Genomic DNA, 21720 nt, shown 5'->3' on the forward strand with positions numbered 1-21720 from the left:
TTAAGAAAATCGAAAAGAATCCAGCAATTCTGGCAGTAAGCATGCAGGGAATCGATACCAAAATTATGGCTTACGCTGACGACCTGGCCATAAGCACTACTGAACCTAAGAGCGCTATTTTGGCATTGGAACTGGAGGCACAAAAATTTGGAAAAATCCAGGGATATGCATTGAACAAAAACAAAACCCAAATAATAACGAATAATGAAGTCAATTGGATTGATAGCCGGATTGTTACGCAGGCCAAATATCTGGGGGTCACTATTACTGCCAACATAGATGAAATTGTAACCAAGAATCTATCACCCCTGATTACCGAAACAAGGAAAGCCCTCAAACAAATTGACAACTTACACCTGACTCTTGTAGGCAGATGCAACGTAATCAAAATGACCTACTTCCCAAAATTGCTCTACTATTTTCGCTCCATCCCACTGGAATTTAGTAAGGCCAAGCTCCAGAAATTTCAACAACTTTTTACGCAATTTATCTGGGCTTACTCACAACCTAGGCGGGCACTAAAGCAACTGTCTCTCCCCCGGGAGCGGGGTGGCTGGGCTTTTCCTAACATAGTACTTTATTATTGGGCCTCAGTTCTGCAATACAGCACTGAATTGGTGAAGGAACACTCCCTCTCTCCCTCAATCGGTCTTCCTTCACCATTTTGGCTTCTATTGGGAGAGGAGACCCGTGGCTGTTTGTTCAGGCAAGTCTCCTTTGGATACTACAAACGCGTTAGGTTCAAGACGCTGATGAACTCCTTTAAGGTCTTTCGTAATATCTGCAGAACCTACGGGCTGGGAACATTCAATTACTATACTCCTATTAGTGAGAACTCCAATCTGCCAGCTATTTTTGGCAGGTTCTATCTATTGGACTGGTACAAGGCCATTATCACTAAGCTAGGAGACCTAATTTCCAGCAAAGGAGTTAAATCCTTTGCAGATCTACAAAGTAAATATGGACTAAAAAATCAAGACACCTTCAAACACCTTACTATTCACGACTTTCTCTCCCGAAGAGCCGGGGGACCTGCAGGGTTTTTGGAGATTGAATTTATCAAAACGCTACGGGCCCCAACGATCCCCAGGATAGGTCTCATTTACTCTGCTTTAAACAGCCAAACCCCAGATGACCTGCCTAGGATAGTAGACATGTGGCTCATAAAACTAGAGGCCCTGCATAGTATGTTCTACAACTCACTGGCACTCTCCCAAAGCGACCTGCTGTCAGCATTATTACAGGCGCAACATTTCAAAACCATCTTTTTTCTGTATATTACACCCAGCAAAATTGCCAAATGGGGAGCAGGCAAAGGGACATTGTGCCCTCGGTGCTCGGAGTTTGGCGTTGATGCAATACATATGTTCGCCGCCTGCCCAAAACTTACTCCAGTTCTTCTCAGAATACAGGACTTTCTTGGGAGGGTCATTACACAGACTATAGCTCTGACTCCCGTAACCATACTGTTGGGGACACAGGAAGAAGTCAACAGGGAAAAAGGTGGAGCGCTTATTTTTGTTGCTATGACAGTATGGAGGATCTGCGTAGCGTCAACATGGATTGAGATCGATCCACCTTCTTTCCCCCAATGGCTGGCTAGGTTAGTTTCAAACTACCATCTCAAAAAGGCTGTGTATGCTAAAAAAGGCCGTAAAGGGCTAAGAAGGGGCTAGATATCTGGGGACCTTTCACCACCTGGCTAGATCAGCCTGAACAGTCTGGACCATACAGCTAATCTGACTTCTTTTTCCTTTTGTCCCTTGCCCTTCTTTTCTTTCTTTTTTTTTTTTCCTTTTATCTCTTTTTTTTGCTCTCTCTTTTACCTTGTAAAATTCTCCTTGGTGATTCTGAACTCAATATTCCCAAATTGTATATTCCTCCGTGTCCTTGAAATTTTGTATCTTTGCAGTAGCAGGGGGTGGGGGGCAAAAAAGTCAAATCTCTGTAGTTTCTGCATTTGTAGATAAAAAAAAGAAATAAAAATACGCATGCTTCAATACCCCGTATTAAACAAGTAACTGTAATCATATCTGTTCATCATTTTTATACTGGATCCAACATAAAAATTATTACTATGCATTATTATTTATTCAGCGAAAATATAGATTTGGAAAAACACTTTCACACCACTAACCTCATACGAACCTGCTCCCCTACTAGGGGGTACCTATTCTTCCTGTCTTATATTGCAAGGGAACAAAATATTCTTCTCCCAACCTTTATCTCTGTGATGCAGCGGTTCTAAAACTCATCCAGTGCCCTACTGGTTTCTGCCCATCTTTCTGAGAACTTGATGAATCTGGTTTTCCAGGTGTCTTCACTGTGCCAGTCTGGCTCCTGTCTGCCTTCCTGGCAAGGGAAGGTGGGCAGGGGTTGCGGGACTGTTTGGAGGCATTCACGTGTGGAGACTGATGGTTCACAAGCCGTGTGTATGCAGGGAATTGTAGGGTTTTGTATGAGAGGTTTGTGTTTCTAGCTTGGAACCATTGCTATCTAGCACGATGCATTATGTCAGATGGAAGAATGGGATTGTAGCAATCACAGCTGTCACCTGGGGCAGGGGCAGGTAGCAACAGTTACCTGAGTCATTATATGGATAGTAGATGGGCTGCATCGGGTGCTGGAGTAGTCAGTGTAGGGGGGTGTGAATGCATGGCCTCAGATGGTGAGTAAATCCCTCATGATAATGCTGCCAGACTCCTGCCAGGGGTAGTTCTTGATCCTGTGAAGAGCAAATGGAGCCACACATTCACTCTTTGGCCTCTCTGGGGCGAGATCAGAGCTCATTCAGAACGCTGCTACGCGCTGGCTTCTCTGATGCCATCGCATCTAAGGGATGAGCGAGGGGAGGCAATGAGTCTGATGGTGCAAGCCACCTTTTCTGACGTAACTTCCTGTTATGACGTCAGAGTCCCCCCCACTTCTTTTTTAGGTCTCGCTGAGCCCAGCGCATGCGCTGGCTCGAAAAGACATTTTGTGTGTGAGTTTTTTAAGTGCTACTGGCTGGCCTAGCGCTTGCGTGCATGTGAGCGTGCACGCCTTTCTGCGTCATCGCGATCACATTTGCTTTCATAGCGATCGTGAGCGCGATGAATTTCGTGGCCAATGCTTGTTAATTAGCCCTCCTCGCGCCCTATTCCCGCTGCAACACACTGACCTCTAATTTATGGTATCCTTAAATATGCTGTGCCCTGGCTTTCCTTCACGGCTCACCCCCTGCTCCCCCTCCCATCACAGAGCGCGTCTCTCGGCTGCACGTCCAACTCCCGCTTCTCCCCCTCCTCCCGCTCCCCCTCTCGCGTCTCGCAGCTGCGCGCGTAGCCAATGCTTGTATTTTGCCTTTGCTCCCTCCTCTTTAATTAGCCCTCCTGCGCCCCATTCCCACTGCAACACACCGAATTATGGTATCCTTATATATGTATTTTTATTTTGCGCCTGTTCCCATCTCTTATTTTCACAAACTTCAACTCAGCAGCATGCATGCGTAGAGTTTAACCCCGCCCTCCAGCGCTCCGATTGGCTCCTCCTCCCTTATGACTCGGCTCATGACTTTCCAAAGTGAAGCGATGTTCGGAAGTATGTGGCTTCCCTGACGCGCACTAATAGGGCAGTGTAGCCACAGAAACTGGCCAGACCGCCAAACACGCACTACCGCGCACTTCCAAGAACAAGCAGGACGGCGTGAAACCAGCATTCTACTCAGTTGGTTCAGTCCACAAATGCTAGGAGTTCCACGCACATACCACGGCCATGACGCCGACATTTCAGACACTATGGAAAGGCAGCAGCGTGAATTGCATTTTCGAAGGCTGCAAACTGCAAAGAGTTGTATTCATTCTGCAGGACGCTTTTAAATCAGGATTTTGTGTTACAACTCAGACTCAAGGAGCTTGTTTTCTCCACCCCGAACACTTTATGCCCGCCTTGCATGTACAGCCCAGCCCCGTGAGACACCCTGGGCGCTCCTGCTGCACACGTCAGGTATGCACAGCCCTGTGACTCCACATGCTCATATACGCTGCATCTGCATGTGCAGCAGCCACGTGCTGGTACAGCCCGTGTGCCCCATGTGGTCTCAGTGCACTGAGAACACGCAGTGTGTGTCTCTTTGCCGCACCATTGTTCCTCGCGGGAAGGTAGCTCAGTGCGTTAACACCCTGCTGCACATGCTGCCAGAATGGCTCAGCTAGTCAAAGGCTCGCCTCTAATCCGTGTGGTGAGATGCTAAGTGTAAAGGACACCCGGCGTTTCGTCCATTGCGCGACAGGAGCCGCGAGGGATTTCTTTGCTGCCGATCACAAGTGCGGCCGTTGACCTTTCACCATCCATGAGGAACGCGGCCGGAGCCGTTAGCCTCAACAGCCTTTTCCTGTTTGCAGTCGCGGCTCACGTTTGCCGCTATAAGGGATTAATCCTCCATGGCCCTGTTTGAGCAGGAGCCATGCGCGCCAGCATTGTTTGTGGTACCGTGGATGCGGTTCCTAGGTTCTGACTCCTCCGCGTCCGCGAGGACAACACTCCTCCGCCGGGTTCGGACAGTTTTGAACCCGGGGTTTAAGGTGAGCGTACACAGGCTAGGGTGGGGGGTTTGGCCCACAGCAAACATCAACCGGCCAGCGCATAGAGTGCGCGGCCTTGGTCCTTTCATACCTCAGTTGGAGGAGGCTGACCACATGGCGGTCCGCCCACCCCCATCAAGTGGGTTGCGACCCGCTGCCAGTTGTGAAGGGCGGTTGCCGAGCGGAGGCATGTGATGTGATGACTTGTGGGGGTTTATTGAGGGTCATGATGTGAGCGTTAGCGCGCGGGGGTCTCATGTTTCGGCGCCTTTCAATTGCCAGTTCCGAGATGCTGGAGGTTTCATCAGCAATGTGAGACTTTGGGCTGAGTCCATGGCCAAGAGAGGGCTCGGTGGGGCTCAAAACATGAGCAGAGTCCCACGGCCTTGTGAGTCAATTTGTGACTAGCTTGTGGGAGGGAGTGGGCTGGCGGAAAAACATGGCCTGAGCCCTCTAAAGCGATGAATCTTATTTTGTTATGCATTGTCAGCTCGCCTGGCATTGTGGTGTTTTCACCCAACGCACTGCAGTAGATTTTGCTCAGCGGTGGCGCTTGGTGCGAGGATTACCGCATTGGGCCGGGGTCTGATTCTTTGTTTTCATGTGTATGCTGCGCAGAGATTAGTTAATATATTGGAGCGCTCGGCCGTCTGGTGTGGCCCGCCACCGCCTCTACCAACTTGCTGCGAGGCCCGGCGCTAGCCTCGCCTGGTGCCATGGGCTAGTTGCACCCGGAGCACCAGGTGGAGGTTGATATGCGGTAGCACGGAGTGTGGCGTGTGCCGGTTGATCCACTGTTACACATGACTGTGGTGCAATTATGACTTCGTATTTCTGGAGGGCGCGTGATACAGGGGAAACGCTCCGCAATTCATCATTCCAGTCAACCAGGGGGCAATGACGCACTCGCCGCGATGGGGATGCCGCGCGGCCGCCAAAGGTGTGGTTTGCAGGTTGCGAACCTCTTAGGCGCGTTCACACCCTGTGATCGTAGGCAAATCACTTATTCTCCCAGTGCCTGTATGGATAAGGTAACTACGGGGCTTTTAAGGCGTTCCACACCCTCGGGGGAACTCGCACCGATTGAAAGTTGTAGGGATGGGGTGCCTAGGCTAGAGTGCCGATTTTGGTGCTGGAACCCAGGGTTCAATCATCCCGGGTCGCATCCACATCCTGTGATTCCGGCCAAATCATTTAAGGTCCCCATGGCTAAATGCGTATTGTAAATACGGTGCGCGTGTATAGCGCTTCAATACCGTCGGGTCGAGCTCGCGCTATATAAATTTGCAGCAATTTTAGCAGCCTTTCAAAGGGGTGCACCTACCGTCCAATGGAGAGTTCATTGGTTGGGAGTGCGGTTAGCATGGGATTTGAACGAGCAGGTCAGGTAGAAAGCTGAAAGGATAGGCCTCGGCTGGACTGATGATTTTGGTGCTGGTAACCAGAGTTCGATCATCTTGGGTCGCGTCCACACCCTGTGAGTCTGGCCAAATGACTTTATCTCCCCGTGCCTGAATGCGGAATGTAAATACGGTGCTCATGTTAAAGCGTTCCAATACCTTCGGGTCGAGTTCGCGCTATATAAATAGGCAACAATTTTCACAACCTTTCAAAGAGGTGCAGTTCCCGTCCAAGGGAAAGTTCACTGGCTTGGGAGTGCAGTTAGCAGGGTTGACTCAAGCGCGCAGGACAGGTACACAAAGTTGTGGCTATAAAAGATAGCCTGGGTTAGTTGTGTATGGCAAGTGGGGATGCACTTTCTTTATCAGGTGCAAAGGCAATTCCGAACCCCGTGTCGCTTCTTCGTGCTTGTTTTAGGGAGAAGGCATTTGCCCCCCCCCCCCTCGGCTGCGCGGCTGCTGGGGGCGCGAGGGGCATGCGGCGGGCCACGTGGTCCTGGCCAATGGATGCGCTGCCACCGAATGCGTGAATGGGTAATGTAAACACTGTACTAGTTAAAGTGCAATGCCTTCCAGACCTCCTCCTGCCCATGCAGCGGCCGCAGCGAGATAGAGGTTGGCGGCCGCATCGAACTAGGGTTCAGGGGGTTTCGCGGGCAAGGTCTAAACCTTCCCCTGCCCAAGCGTCGCCGCAGCGTGATTCAGTGTAGGGTAAAGCGCTCATTACACACTGTATCGATCGGGTGTCCGTCGACCTTGCGCCCGCGGGGCATACTTCTCGATTACTAAAACCCCTGCCCCTCAATGGATAATCTGGTGCGGTGCTCGCGTGATCCGGTACGGGGAGCGTGTAATATGGTACGATTCTCTTAAGCACCCCCTGCTTGAAGGTGTAATGTAATTACGGTGCTCATGTAAAGTCCTCCAATACCTTCCGGTCGAGTTCGCGCTATATAAATATGCAACATGTAATTGCTAGCTTCATATAAGGCAGATACATGACACAAGTACATGCATTGTTCACATTACGCGATTACGGGCATTACTAAACCCCCCCGCACCTCAATGCTTAATCTGGTGCGGTGCTCGCGTGATTTGGCACGGGGATCGTGTTATATGGTACGAATCGCTTACGCTCCCCGTGTCTGCATGGTGTAATGTAAATACGGTGCTCTTGTAAAGCGCTCCAATACCTTTGGCGTTGAGTTCGCGCTATACAAATAGGCAACATGTATTGGGCTGGCTTCCTATAAGGCAGACACTTGATACAAGTGCAGGCATTGTTCACAGGATTTTGCTCCAATACCTTCGGTTCGATTTCACGCTAGATAAATATGCAACATGTATTGGGCTGGCTTCCTATAATGCAGACACATGATACAAGTGCATGTATTTTTCACAAGAATTTGCTCGTGCCCACATTCGCGCGCATCAGGTGATTCCAGGCATTCGACACCCCCTGCACCGGAATGGGTCATTTGGTAGGTGCTCGTGTCCGGCGCTCTAATAATTTCGCGCGCATTACAATTTAATATCCACGTGCCCGTTGATGTATGTGTATACGGTGCTCACGAACTGCGCTCCATTACCTTCGGATCGCGTCGCGCTGCGGTTGTGACACTGGGCAAATCACTGATCACCCCATGCCCAGATATGTATGCGTGCTGCTGGGCCTGGTCTACCTGGGCCCCCGAGGGTCGCGAGTTTTGGCGGCTCATGATCCCACTCCGTGCCCGAATATGTATGTAGATACGGGGCGTACAGACTGCGCTCCATATACCGTCGGGCGAGTCGCGCTGTGACTCCGGGCTGATCACTTTATCTCCCCGTGCCCGATTATGTATGTAAATACGGTGCTCATGAACTGCGCGCCAATACCTTCAGATCGAGTTCACGCTGGGTTTGTGACGCTGGGTAAATCGGTGAATATCGCCGTGCCCGAATATGTATGCGAGCTGCTGGACCTGGTATGCCTGGGTTTCTAAGGGTCACGGATCTGGCAGCTCATGATCTCACTCCCGTCCCCGTATATGTGTGTAAATATGGTGCTCATGCACAGTGCTGCTATACCTTCGGGTCGAGTTCGCGCGATATAAAAGTGCTATTTACAGCAAGGGTCGCGCTGTCCGATCGTGACCACGTGTCCCTCGTCTCCAACCTTTTGCTGAAAGGGGGCTTGGGTCGTTTGTCATTGTTGTAATTGTCTTGACACCCACCCCCATTGCTTACGGTCTCGCGCTCCCAAGTGCATCAGTCCTTGGGCAGGGCAGACCAGAGTGGGGATAGTCCTAACGTAGAACGGTCATTGCCATGTTAGTAACAGTTAAACACGGGTCGCTGCCGACAATCTAAAAGAGGTATGCTTATGCCCCCAACTCTGCCCCGCCAACATGCTTATGTGGCCAGCCTTCAACTGTCACTCATAATGGCACAGATATGGGGCAAATCACACATATCTAAGTGTAACCTAGGCACCCAAGGGGGTGCCTAGTCAGGAAGGGCAACGCAACCGAGATGGAATGGTAGTTATTATCTAAGGATAAGGGAAGCCTGGATTAAGCCACTAGATGGGTGTGGATATGGGTGTAGCTCAGTGCCCCAATCGCATTGAATTCAGGGATGCACTGACATAGCGGCAATAGAATAAGTGGTCACCACATAGCGCCTCACTGGATAGCGTTTAGGGCCTGGGGACATAGATGGGGCCATCTACACCACCAGGGGCTATAACTCACTGGTAGTCTTGTGCCTGTGGTTGTACAGGATCTCACTGGACAAGGGTTTGAGTCCCGCTAGCGCTGTCAAAGTGTCATAAGGTGGCAAAAATTCCACACTCTTCTTCTGCAGGGATGGTTCCTTCCAGCTAGACGCAGGAAGCCCTAGACAGGAGAGGTTGCAAGAAAGACTATAGCGGGTTGGTGGGGGCCCTGGCTGCGACGGTGAGCCGCCTCCAGGGCTGTGGCGGAGTTACAGGGTGATCTGGAAGCAGGCCGGTACAAAGGGTACCTCTCCGCGGCACCATAGGGGGTGCCTGAGCCAATACCGAGGAGCCTCATGGGAGGGTCCCAGAAGCCGTGTCGGCGCCCCGCTAGTCCTGCGGGCGGTTGTGGGCCTGAACAACCGGGGGCTTGCTAAGCGACGCTCTGCCCCCAGAAGGGGGGCGTGAGTAGAAGTACCAACGGCACGTGATCGTAGAAAGAATCACATGGAGGGCAGCAACGGCGGGCATCGATCCCACGCTGCCCGGCTCATCAGGCGGGCAGGCGACCCAGTTGGTTGCCTGCCCTTGGATCGCCTGTAAGATAACCCACCCATTACATATTCTGGAATTATGTAATAAACCTGCAGCATTGTTACCCAACACCAACTGTCTTGTGTGTGTCATTTGGGTAACCTACCATGCGGGAGGGGGGACAGCGGGGTGCCCCTAGGGGTACTATGCCGCTGACCGCGGCCCCCACAGGGGGCCAATCGGCGGTCGGCGCCTTAGTGCCCCCGGGGTACCGGTCACCCCTCCCCACCCCCTCTCACCGGGAGGGGGTGGGGACAACGACCGGAGCCCCCCTGGTCGGGCTGGCCAGACGTGACGCGCAAGGCGTGTCACTTCCTGGCCCTGGTGTGAGGGGGAGGCTATTTAGCCTTCCCCCACCCTCCTGGCGACCTCTTTGTCGCCCACCTCGCCACATCCCTCCCTACCGCTTACCCGGCGTAGGCATTGGGTGGGGGTGGTTTCTGAGCATTGTAATGTTTTCTTTTTTCGTTGCATGCGGAGTTACAGGGCGATCTGGAAGCAGGCCAGTACAAAGGGTACCTCTGCGCGGCACCATAGGGGGTGCCTGAGCCAATACCGAGGAGCCTCATGGGAGGGTCCCGGAAGCCGTGTCGGCGCCCCGCTGGTCCTGCGGGCGGTTGTGGGCCTGAACAACCGGGGGCATGCTAAGCGACGCTCCGCCCCCAGAAGGGGGGCGTGAGTAGCAGTACCAACGGCACGTGATCGTAGAAAGAATCACATGGAGGGCAGCAATGGCGGGCATCGATCCCGCGCTGCCCGGCTCATCAGGCGGGCAGGCGACCCAGTTGGTTGCCTGCCCTTGGATCGCCCGTAAGATAACCCACCCATTACATATTCTGGAATTATGTAATAAACCTGCAGCATTGTTACCCAACACCAACTGTCTTGTGTGTGACATCATTGGGTAACCTACCATGGGGGAAGGGGAACAGCGGGGTGCCCCTGGGGGTACCATGTGTATTCACTTGGCACTGCTTCTGCACTGCACGTGCAGCATCCGAAGAACCCCAGCCCCCCTCCTCCGTCTCTGCAAAGCACTCTCTTTACAGCTGTTACCAGCCAAAGAGGGCCCGTACAGGTCAGGGGCGGCCTGCTCTCCTACCACAACTTCAAAAACACGTTTTCCTCCTCCAGTGCAAATGCCACAACACCCACATGTGTACACATCTTCCGAGACTTCCTTTTACTTTTGGGTGGTCTTGAATTGCCTGATTAAAACATTTAGGGTTTTCACGTAGACATAGACAGTCGCCATTTTTGAGTGGATTAATTTGCCAGCAGCTGTCCATCTGGTACGTTATGTCTTTGCTAGTGTTAAGGACGCTGCGCAGTACAAAGTGCATTTTTTCATTGTAATCTGCAATTGAAGCATTTATAGAAAGGATGCGTAAGCAATTAAAGTCTGTTTCATTTCTTTAACTATTGCAGAGTTCAGACCAAAGCACACACAAAAACGGTCGCCTTGGTTGGACGGGACCTCGATTGTGTTCTGTTGTTGCTCTGAAAAGACTGTTTTCTTTGCGACTTCTATTTCCCACATCTTTACCTTCGCTGAGTTATTTTTTGCTTTTGTTGTTTCCTTTCCAGATGTTTACGTAAGCACATCACCCTCAAGCCAAATTACACTTTCAACAGGTGTCTCCCCTTTTGCTGGCGCGCGCCCTGTCAAGAGGCCTCATGTCGCAGACACCTAAAGCCATGCCTAACGTTTTAACCTCGAGCACTTTGCGTGCTGGGATGTTTGAGTCCAGGCTTGCAAGTGTAAAAGCGAAACTGCAAGCCCCAAAATGCAGTTTGCGGTCGTCTTGAAATCGGGACAGGCTGAGGGTACAGCAGATGGCGCGGGCCACTAGACAGGCATGCTGAATCTAGTGTGCCCGCCTCCCATGGAGGCTGCCATTATTTCTTTCTCTGATGCTCTCGACTCCGTCTGCTCCGTTCTGCCCATTCCTCTGGGTCCTGGCACTCTGCGCACACTTTTACTCTTCCAGTCAGTTGCAGCCGTTGTCCCAGAGCACTCCTGTTTTGAGTGGGTGGTCGGTAAGGTGACGCCCAGTTGTATAGAAGGGACGTGTTAGTAGGCACTCACTCATGTCCTGGAGTTTCATTAACAGAAGCCGAGAGGAGCTCCACACTGCTGTCGCCTCTCAGCTCCTTCTCTCTCTCCTCCGAAGGGGCTTATTAGAGCCAGTCTCTCGCTTTCTTGCCTCGCTTTGAGTTGGCTTGCAACAGGGCAGGGAGGAATGCTAGGGCTTTTGTCGGAGTTGACACTTTGGCAGGCTGCAACAGGGTAAGCGTTTCATTACTTACACCTTAAGGGCAAAATATGAGCAGGGTCGGTTTACCTGGTCTGTGGGGTATGGGTGTGAATTATTTGCCAAGGCAGCCCGGCGGTTTTAAATGAGGAATCACATCTTTATCAATAACACACCTATTTATGCACAAGCAAGTTATCTGTCGCTACGCCAACCTATTTTTGTTTTTAATCCAAAATGCCTTATTTCCGGTGTGTAGCTTCTCAGACAGTAAGTAAGTAAGTTAAGTAAGGTGCGTATACTTTTCAGGGTCTCCGATTTAAAGCTATTATTGGAATACTCTTGTGCGAGTTTACTTTTTCCCTTCAAGATATGAAAGTCTGCCCTCTGATGGAGCGCCTTGATGCGAGAGTCTGGAGAGGGACGTCATGCCTTGCTGCCACTACATTGTCTACACCGCTGAATGTGGCTCTGGGTTAGTTTGGGTGTAAATTGTTTGCTTGGGGTGCAAGGCTTCGCCTGAGGTGTTTCTGTTTAGGTCACAGTACAAGCAGGTCGAGTTGGACTCGGATGTGAATCTCCCAACTCCCAACATGCATTAGGAGTTGGGGATCGGGTATAGAGACCAGGTAGCCTTATTAAATGCGTTACAGAGAAATAGGATGTCTGAATGAGTTCCGTGGCCTTTTCTACATCCTTTGTGTCTATATCTACAGGTCATTGGAGAACCCCAGCGGTACTCCCAATATTCAAGCCGCAGCATTGATGTGCACTGTACCAGCTCTCACTTGCTGGTTGTGAAGTATTTTCTCCATTTTATGTGTTTTCGTGTGGTTCTAATGTGTTTTTGTCCTTTGGAGTGGCTGATAGCTGGCATACAGCTACTCTGTAAAAGCCAACCAGATGTGCATTCCAGTTTTTGCCGGCACACGTAACGCTTTGGAGGCCAAAACAGTTATTGCCTATGAATTTTATTGGAGTGCTGCTCTTATACACATTTTTAGAAGTCCTACCATAGAACCCAGGTGAGCGAATTCCATAATTGTGTGAGTCCCTATACAGTTAGAACCAACGTTTGCAGAAGACACAGATTCCATTGGTGTAATTTACATTCATTTTGGGACGACCTTTCTGTTTTTTTGCACTTATGAAGTCTTGCAAATATCGGGCACCAATTTAAAAAATGCAGTTGTGCCGGTTACCCTTCCTCATTGTTGGTAAACAGCTACTTTGATTGCCAGTCATGCCTATAGGTCTCGCCTTTGGGGCCTTATAAGTGTTTTGCCATGCAACAGTTGTTGTTGCACCAAGGATATTGTGCTGCATAACTAAATACTTATAAGGTCCCAAAAGCGAGACCTATTGGCTATGCCAACGCTTGTTTAGGACTTGCGCCCTGGTCTCGGTCCATCGCTGCCGCCGAGCCTTTGCGTTGCAAGGGGGAGGAGATTTGCTTGTGATGAGATTGTATGTGTGTGTGTCTATAGTGCAAATGGTTGTGTGCTCTCATTGGGGCAGTGGTGACACTCTTTCCTGGTTCTGAGAGGTGGCAGCACAGTTCCATTGTAGGTAGTGTGCTCCTTGCAGCAACAACCCTTATCTCCCAATATGTTTTCCGTCTTGAACTGCAATCGCACAGCTGTCCACCTTTCTTTGCTAGTTTGTTAACTATTGTGGCCTTCTGCACATTTGAGGTCTAGGCTTGATCTCACACTTTGGTTTAATTTGACTTGTTTAGAAGGATGGCCTAAAACACACATGGACTTGAGTGTAGCAGTGACAGGAGCAGGAAACAATTCACAATAGGGTCGGGATAATGGCAGGGTAAGTTTGTGATTTACATTTTGTTGGCATATACCCAGCTGTTTTTCAGATATGTTGTTATACTCCATGGGTGAGGGTGGTGTCATCTTTAATGACTTTGGCTATTAGGGGAAGAGAATGGTGGCATCCAAAGGGTATCTTGAATGATGTGCTACTGTGCACTGCCATTGTAAACTGATAGCACCCTGCCTGCACTTCTATGAGAGATATTTCCTATTTAATCATTGGCTCCTGCTGATAAATACATGCCCAGAGAGGCTGGATTCTTAAACCATGAGCTACAACCTGCTTTTCAGGGATCCACGCTGTGAAATGAAATTGCACTTACCATATGTCATTACATACATATGCTGTTCAGAGTTTCCGTCTTGAAGCCAACCACTCCACCCACACCTATGAAGAACCCCAGTCATGCCTTGAGTCTCTGTCACCATCCCCCACCCCATCGCCACTGGCGGCCGCTCATGGCTGTATTCCAGTCCATTGATTTACGCCCACAATGCCACTGTAGACATAGGTCTGCCTTCTGCCAATCAGTACTAACCCTGCTTTGCATAGGAACAGGTCAGAGGCCATCCGGCCTGGCGGGCGAGTACCCCCCCATAACCCCCCTACCCCTGCCCAAAATGCCCACCAGTAAAACGGTACTGGCCCATTATGTTCTTAAGGTAGTATATTGAAGTAGATAGTTGTATAAACAACACTGGAGCTTTTCCACCATAAACAGGATATTTATTTCTGGAGCATAGACAAAGCGTACACCACACCAGCTGACCGGACACTGCCTCATTTAGAATCCAGCTTAGATTACACGCGAGCACTTAGAACACCACAAGTGTTCCAAAGGAAGAATGGGGAAAGGACACAAAGGAAAGGCTAATACATAACAGGAAGAACGGTAAGTACAATACAGATGATACATGTTTACAACATATATCCATCAGGTTCTGTCATGGAAACAGACTAATGTCAGGGAGGCATCCTTCCAGTCTCATTAATCAGGACATTCTAGTAAGAGTTCTAAGTGACCAGCAAGAAAATTACAAAAGATCTCGCTGTAAAACTAGTACTGTTCGCAAAAGATACAGTGCTGTCAATCCGGCCAATTTGCTACAAATGTAGAAAGCTATGCGCCATAATTTACGTCCTACAATATGTGTAAGTTCTAAGGGGCTTATTTACAAGCCCCTTGCGCCACGTGTGCGTCACTTTTCCCATGTTAAGAATGACGCAAAAGTGGCGCAAGGGCCTTGTAAATCTGCCCCTAAATATTTAACGAATACACTTAAGTTCTCTCTATAGGTGTTTCATTGAGTGTAAGCTGAACTCCGCTACCCAAGTAATATTTACCTTGGAGATTTCATCCACTTCGAGCAGGCAACGTCTCCAGGTGCTGGAAAAACACCGACAATTAGCACAGTAAATCCGATATCCTCATATAATTGCCCAAAGCTCTCAACCTCCACAAACCCCTCCTCTGAAATTGGCGGGAGCCCCTTGTAATCGTCGTTCCGCGGAGGGAAATCTTGAGGATTTTTGTAGACCATTCATAAAGGAGATCTAATACTACACATGGCCATCTAGTAAAATCATTATTTCTGTGGTCCATTCTTGCTCCATCGTTAAATCATGGCTGCAAATAGCTGTGGCATATATAAAACATGTTGTTCTTGACCCAAACCCAATGCCGATCTGGATGTTGCTGTTTTGTAACATATTTTTTTGTCTTGTAGGGTGACTCGGGTGGTCCTTTAGCATGCCGGTCTCAGGACGTGTGGTATTTGGTTGGCATCACCAGCTGGGGTGAAGGATGTGCTCAACAAGAACAGCCTGGGGTTTATACTAAAGTGTCTGAATTCACGGACTGGATTCTGCAAACAATACAGCAGTGTAAGACAATGTTTAAATCTATTTAAGTATTTATGGAGGATAACGTGTGGCGTCATCAGATATTGCATGACATAGTCACAGGCAAATCCGAATTAGCAATCACACGCAAATGGACAGACCTGTGCTCCCGTGCCCAGAGGTAAACCCAGTGGTTGATTTGTTCTACCGGTGCCACCGCGCCACTTTTGTTTTAGGGGTCTGTGACGCGTTAGTTTCCTTTGCTGGTGGTGGAAATGATCAGTTCCATTGAGAACTCTCCTGGGCCAGCTCTGCTGGCGGTGGCCTGCCCATCCCCGAGCCCAGATATTCATGGTGCACTGTTTGTACTCTGTGGTTGTGTCATGATATTTTTGAGGATCAAGATGTGAGAAATAACGTCTCAAGCAAATGCACCTAGATTTTCAAACCGCAAGTGGGTAAGGTTTCTACATACACATGAGAGCTGAGTAAAGAAATGGAATTTAAAACATTCAGTGACACATGAGTAATTTAACATTGTGATGGTTTAGACAAATAAGCTGTTTAATTTATGGCTGATTAGTGGCACTTGATTGACTTTATGATCATGGCAGTTCCCCTTTCATTAAGATTATTGCGAGGGCCTGTTCATCACTCACCTTGGGAAGCATCCCATTGGTTAGCTGCTGCTGGCATGTTTCAGTTGCGGGCGGGTAAGGCATGGGTGTGGGCCATGTGCAGTATGGCTTCAATAAGGTAAGGTCTCAATTCAGTTTTCGTCTGTGGCTGCTATTCCCACACACAAGAAAGCAAAGCCAAATTTCTGAAAAACTTGTCACGCTTTGCTTTTTCAGCACAGATTAGTTGCTTTCAGCCAAGGCTCAGGGAAATGCAGAACGGAGAGCCTGTATAGAGAATATATACACACACATACTCTACATGGAGTAGATTCTTGGTACCTGGGGAGTCATTCCAATGAAATGACAGATGCTGAAAAAAGGCACATGGAAACTAAACAGTCAAACGCTTTCAACAGAATACCATCAGTATCAAATTTAGAAAAGTGACAAAACTTCTCTTGGAAAAACTGTTTTTTAATAATATTGACGAACAAATGTGTTCTACAAACAACTCTGAAGGGTATCAGCGAGTCCACCTCGCATGGTCCTGGTGCAATCAGTGGTCTGGGCTTTATCTGGGGTTGGCACTGTTCTTTACTACTTAAATGTCCAGAGCTACTGCTGCACTCAAACTGGATAACCAAGTTACCCCTCTGTGCACTTGCCTTTTCAAGAGTATGAATTGCAAGCAGTCACGGTATGATCCAGGAGGTGGACGCGGGACCCACATCCTGCAAGACACAAGCCCTTACACTCAATGTACTCAATGTCTACCTAAACTTTTACTTGGAATAAAACATATCTTGAATTTAGCTGTATGGGCAGAGGCCAGTCAAATCTACACACAGCGTGTGCATCCCTAAGCACTGTAATAGTACGTATGGACTATGAACTATATTGCATAATTACATATTACCCTATGGCCAACATTGCCTAATGGGAGAGGGTGTGAGACACTCTTCAGCTTTGGGTTTCTACATATAGAATTATGGATGGGTAACAGTGAATTATGGGGATGTTTTCCACCGGGCGGTTCTAAGTGACGTCAAATAGGCAATGATAGCAAAGCTTGAGTTCCCTATGATGTCACTCAGAACCCATCTATAATCTTAAATTTGGACGTGAAGCTGACCGGTTATATTTCCAATTGCTACTTTCTACAATAAAGACCATTCTTCTCAACTATGATCTGGGAGCATTACTTAACAGTATGGCCCCTAAATCATCCGTCCCTGATTTCAGCTGCTATGCAGTGGCAAAGGAACCATGAGGGAGCCATACATAGCATACCCTCTGTTATGTATTCCTGTCCTTTAAAAACTCACCTGCCATCCTTGACTAAAGCCCATCAGCATCCCTGCTTTCCTTCTCCCTCCTACTGCTGTGTGATCTGCTTTCAGTCAAAGCAGATAAGCAGAGCTGCGCTGAGAGACTCTCAGGAAGGCCTGTCAGCCTGGCCTAGAAGGTCTTTATGACATCACAACAGTGTGTAACCAGTTTTGTTATCAAACGTTGCTATGTCATAGCAGTGGTTTGTGAGAAACAGAAACTGAAATAAATGATCGAGGATCTGTACCAGAGCTCTACATAACAATATGCATTTACATCATCTAGCCAATGGAAAAAATATAGCAGACAGCAAAATACAATGTAAAAAGTTTAACATAAAATGTCTTTCCTCCCTGGTTTCCTAGTGGTGCTGGGTGGAAAGATGGACAGGACAGCTCAGTTGGTTTCAGCAACTTTGAGTTTTTAGGAATGTAGTCCACACTAAAAGAGTCACATTACCCAGAGTAGAACATGGATTCCCACCAGACCCAAAATATATTTTAAGGTGCCAAAGGATTGGTTCAGCAAAGTCAGGGGGCCCGATTCACAGAATTAACTTAAGACAAAATCCTAAACTTACTACTTTTGGTATTCACAGAATGCACTTACTACTTTTGGTATTCACAGAATGCACTTACTACTTTTGGTATTCACAGAATGGATTTACGACTACTAACTTTACGTCCGCACTCGGGCCAGAAATTCCGGCCCGGAGGCGGAGCTTCCAGCCCAGAGGTGGAGATTTCTGCCATGGCTAAATCTCCGCCACCGGCCAAAATCCCCACCTCCGGGCCGGAAGCTCCGCCTCCGGGCCGGAAGCTCCGCCTTCAGGCCAGAAGCTCCGCCTCCGGGCCGGAATTTCCGGCCCGAGTGCGGACGTAAAATTAGTGGCTGGTGGCTCCCTTTGACAGTTGTTTATCAGCTTCTGCTATATTGAAATACCAATTTTTGGCAACTTGGAGGCCTCAGGATTAAACTCTGAGTGGATTCATTGGCCGCCTTCCCCGATTTGTGCTAGTGGGAATTACCATAGCTATTCCCCACAGGTGTGTCTGTCTTGTCCCACACCACTTTTTCATCTTCGCCCTGATGAAGGTGTTGCCCCGGTTGGGGCCTTACACCAAAACGTGTGTTGGCGTTTAACCTATCTCGTGTTTGTGGGCTGTAATTTCTCTTACCACCAGGATGATAAATGAGAATTTGTCATCTGAACACCATTCGGCAGTGTTACCATCTCGATGCATTTGTGATGTCATATATTTGTTTTTTATATAACATGAATGTATGGGCTTATTTGAATGCATGTTAGTTTGATTGATAGTTTTGAGTGAGCTATGTGGGACTTTATGTTTATGTATATAATATTTGTTTAAATATGATATCTTTTATATATCTTGAATAAGTTCAATTATCCTGTTCTCTGATAAAATGAAAATAAAAATGAAAACTATTTGTTATAAAATTATTTGATTGTTGGATCATTAAATATCTGCAATTGTCAGTGCTGGTGCTTTTTGGTTAATGCTTGGGACTCTTTTCTTAGGGCCCTTATGAAAATATTCTATATAGGCGGGTAACCTTCTGTGTATTGGTTCTTTATATTTCCCCTGCCCTTCCTGCCTATTATCAGTTGTCAGGGGTCCCCTTTATGTTGGTTATCTGCCTTGATGAGGACAAGTACCGGACCCGTTTCACTTTAACCCAGAGTGACTCCAAGGGCTTGCCCCCTCTTCTGCAGTCTCAAGGCCATCAAAGACTTCCTTAAACTCTGCAACAGCACCTGTACTCTGACATCTGTGAGTCCTGCCCTGCCAAGTGGTGCTAATCCAGTACTATGCCCTTGAAATGTGGCTTCTGCTGTACAGATCCATCAAACTGAATGCAGTGATGAGTTTGCTCCAACTGGAACTGATGCATTGCCCTTTTACTCCGATAGAGGAGCTGATTGATGGCAATGTTTCGACGGACTGCTCGGCCTGGAAACGACAGACCGCATGGCTCAACGGCCAACTAGTGCCTGCATCATAAAGGGGTTCTTCAACAAAGCTTTCTAACCCTGTGTGAAGTATTTTTGTGGTGTTTTCATTATGTGACTGTATGTCTATGTATTGCACAAATACTTTACACATTGCCTCTTTAGATAAGCCTGTGTGTTGTGTGCCAAGCTACCAGAGGGTGTATGTATCTAGTTTACCCTGCCTAGAGTGGTGGTTCCTGCTTGTACAAGGTGCATACTCTGAAAACCAGAAACTCCAGTTCTAACAGTAATTGTTGTATACATCCTTACTGGCTCCCTTGACTTTCTTCCTGTGGGAGTCAGTCTCCCACAGCGGGCAGGGGTAGAACAGAGCAACTCTTTAAAAATTTTACAAAGTTTCTAAACTTTCTGCTTACCAATTCTGGTTGGAATTTTGATCATTAAGCACTAATTTACAATGTACTTAAAAAGTTATATCTCTGGAATCCTCTGATGGATTTTGCTTGTTTTGAAGTCTAAAAAATAATAAAAATAAGATTTATTTTTATAAATTGGTGTCGGATTGCTTTCTTACTTATTTCAGTGTTTTAGTACTTCTCAATGGTTTACACTTGTTCCCTTGTTTATGCCTTGCTGTTTGAAGCCACAGCTACCCAGGGTTGAGCTAGTGGTTGCACAAATGAGCCTAACTGGACCAAAGATAGCATTGTGAGCGTATTGCATGGTGAGGTCTCACAACCACACCATAAAATACACCACTTTCCTCACAGTCCCATTGTGGGTAGAATTTGATTTTGCAAGGAACCCCCTTGCTTCCAGTTAATCACCTTTCTATTTCATTCTCATTTTCTCTCTCTCTCTCTCTCTTCTGGTAAGTCATTCTATGTCTACCAATGCAGAGAAGAACACAGGTATTTCATCAAATGATTCTGTTAGCCTTTATGCTGAACTGTGGCAAAAGCCTGTGGTATCACACTTCAGGAGGCGAGCACAGAGTTGTCCAGGTGTCATTGACTAGTTCAACACATAGAACTTAAATCATATCACAACAACACATAGAACTTAAATCATATCACAACGTTACAGGATAGTAAATTCTTAGATTGTACCAGCAGCGGCCTGCGCAGGTAAGAGCAGTGGGGCGGTGGGGCCAGGTGGGGGGGGATTTCGGCAGACGGCGATGAGGGAAAATCAATTATTAATTTAATTTTCCCTTGTGGTCATCTGCCAATCCACCCACCCCCCCCAACCCGGCCCCACTTCTCTTACCTGCACGGGCTGTGGCTGGATTGACCAATATCTAATTTTGCTCACCAAAGATGCTGAGTGAAGCAAGGGGTATGAGAAGCATTACATTACCTTCTCTCCTAAGGACCCTTATGAGGCCAATTTCAAGGACCCATCAACCAGTGAAACTTTGATATGTACATAAATCAACTAGTTAAAAAATAGCAATTTTTTAAGCTGTAATTGCGAATGTTGTATTTGCATTATTTAGTCGGTGCACGTGTCAGTACAAAATTTCACTGCACCACTGCAAAGTAGCCATGGTAATAAATGTCATGAAATTTCTATTTTTATTTTGTTTTATTTATCATAACATTCTTCTCTTATGTTGTTTTGTTTTAGAAATATGAAGATGCTGTTAAAAGAAGAAGAGAAAACTATCGGAAAATTCCATTTAAACAATGCATTCTGAGGCCATAAATCATTAGCTGTGCCAGTGTGCAGAACCTGGCTTTTGATTTTCCCACATTGATTCCGAATATCAATAAAACATCATTTTGATACAGAGTCCTATTTTGTTGGCTAACTATGTAATAAATTGGTCGCAAATATATTGATCTGGTCGTCAGTCACACATGACTATGCATGTTGTTTGGACTGTGCTGCTAAGTTCACTCGAGGATTTAGTAAGTTTGTAAGTGAGCTTGCAGTTGGTTCTAGAGAGGAGAAAGTTAGAGCTACTGAAAATGTAAATGCTACTGAAAAAAAAGTGTGCCGAATCCTGCTAAGACGTAGTTAGGTCTGGCCTATAGACAGGTTTAGCTGCCTCGCCAGCCTCATGTAATAAAATAACCTAAATCGAAAATATACACACATACACATATTTATACAGGAGCCTCCTTCCTCCATTGGCATGTACAGTGGTAAGTCACATGTTGCTTCCCTAGCGTACAGCTGGGGACAGTGGGCCTGCCCACTTCATCCGTTGACTCTCGTACACTGTATGTGATGGCACTTTGCCTGATCACATATGCACATCCATTTTAAAAGAAGTGATGTTCATTTCAAGGGATGGTAGGCCAAAACTTCAATTATGCTTCTCTCTTTCCCTTCTGTATACATTGTAGTCGTCCTTATGCATTTATCTAAAGGTTACAATAAATCAAAACCAATAGTGCAGTTTCTTTGCACCAGCATGAATATATTTTCCTGTGATATGCATTAAAACTAAAAAGGGTTTATGCACCAGTTCTAATGACATCTACTGCAAGGATGTGACAGCGGTTTTCTGTTAAAATTACATCAAAGGTTATTTTTTCTACATAATTTTTATTGAAAGCATATGGCTGCCTTTTTGACGTAATGGCATATTTTTTTGAAGTTTT

The 21720-nt window shown here is 47.5% G+C and overlaps 1 protein-coding gene across 2 annotated transcripts in view; it reads left to right on the top strand.

Annotated features, from left to right (window-relative positions):
- LOC146862709 (plasma kallikrein-like) overlaps nucleotides 1–20902 on the top strand; it is a 640898-nt gene extending 619996 nt beyond the window's left edge. For both annotated transcript variants that reach the window (XM_085641979.1, XM_085641980.1), the window contains 2 exons: nucleotides 15067–15223; nucleotides 20738–20902. In XM_085641979.1, the coding sequence (XP_085498105.1) occupies nucleotides 15067–15223; nucleotides 20738–20739 (159 nt within the window). In that variant the 3' untranslated portion in view covers nucleotides 20740–20902. The remainder of the gene's footprint in view (nucleotides 1–15066; nucleotides 15224–20737) is intronic.
- The last annotated feature ends 818 nt before the right edge of the window (nucleotides 20903–21720 follow it).

This window comes from Triturus cristatus, chromosome 2_2 (assembly GCF_964204655.1).
Source record: "Triturus cristatus chromosome 2_2, aTriCri1.1, whole genome shotgun sequence".
NCBI classification, from domain to species: domain Eukaryota; kingdom Metazoa; phylum Chordata; class Amphibia; order Caudata; family Salamandridae; genus Triturus; species Triturus cristatus.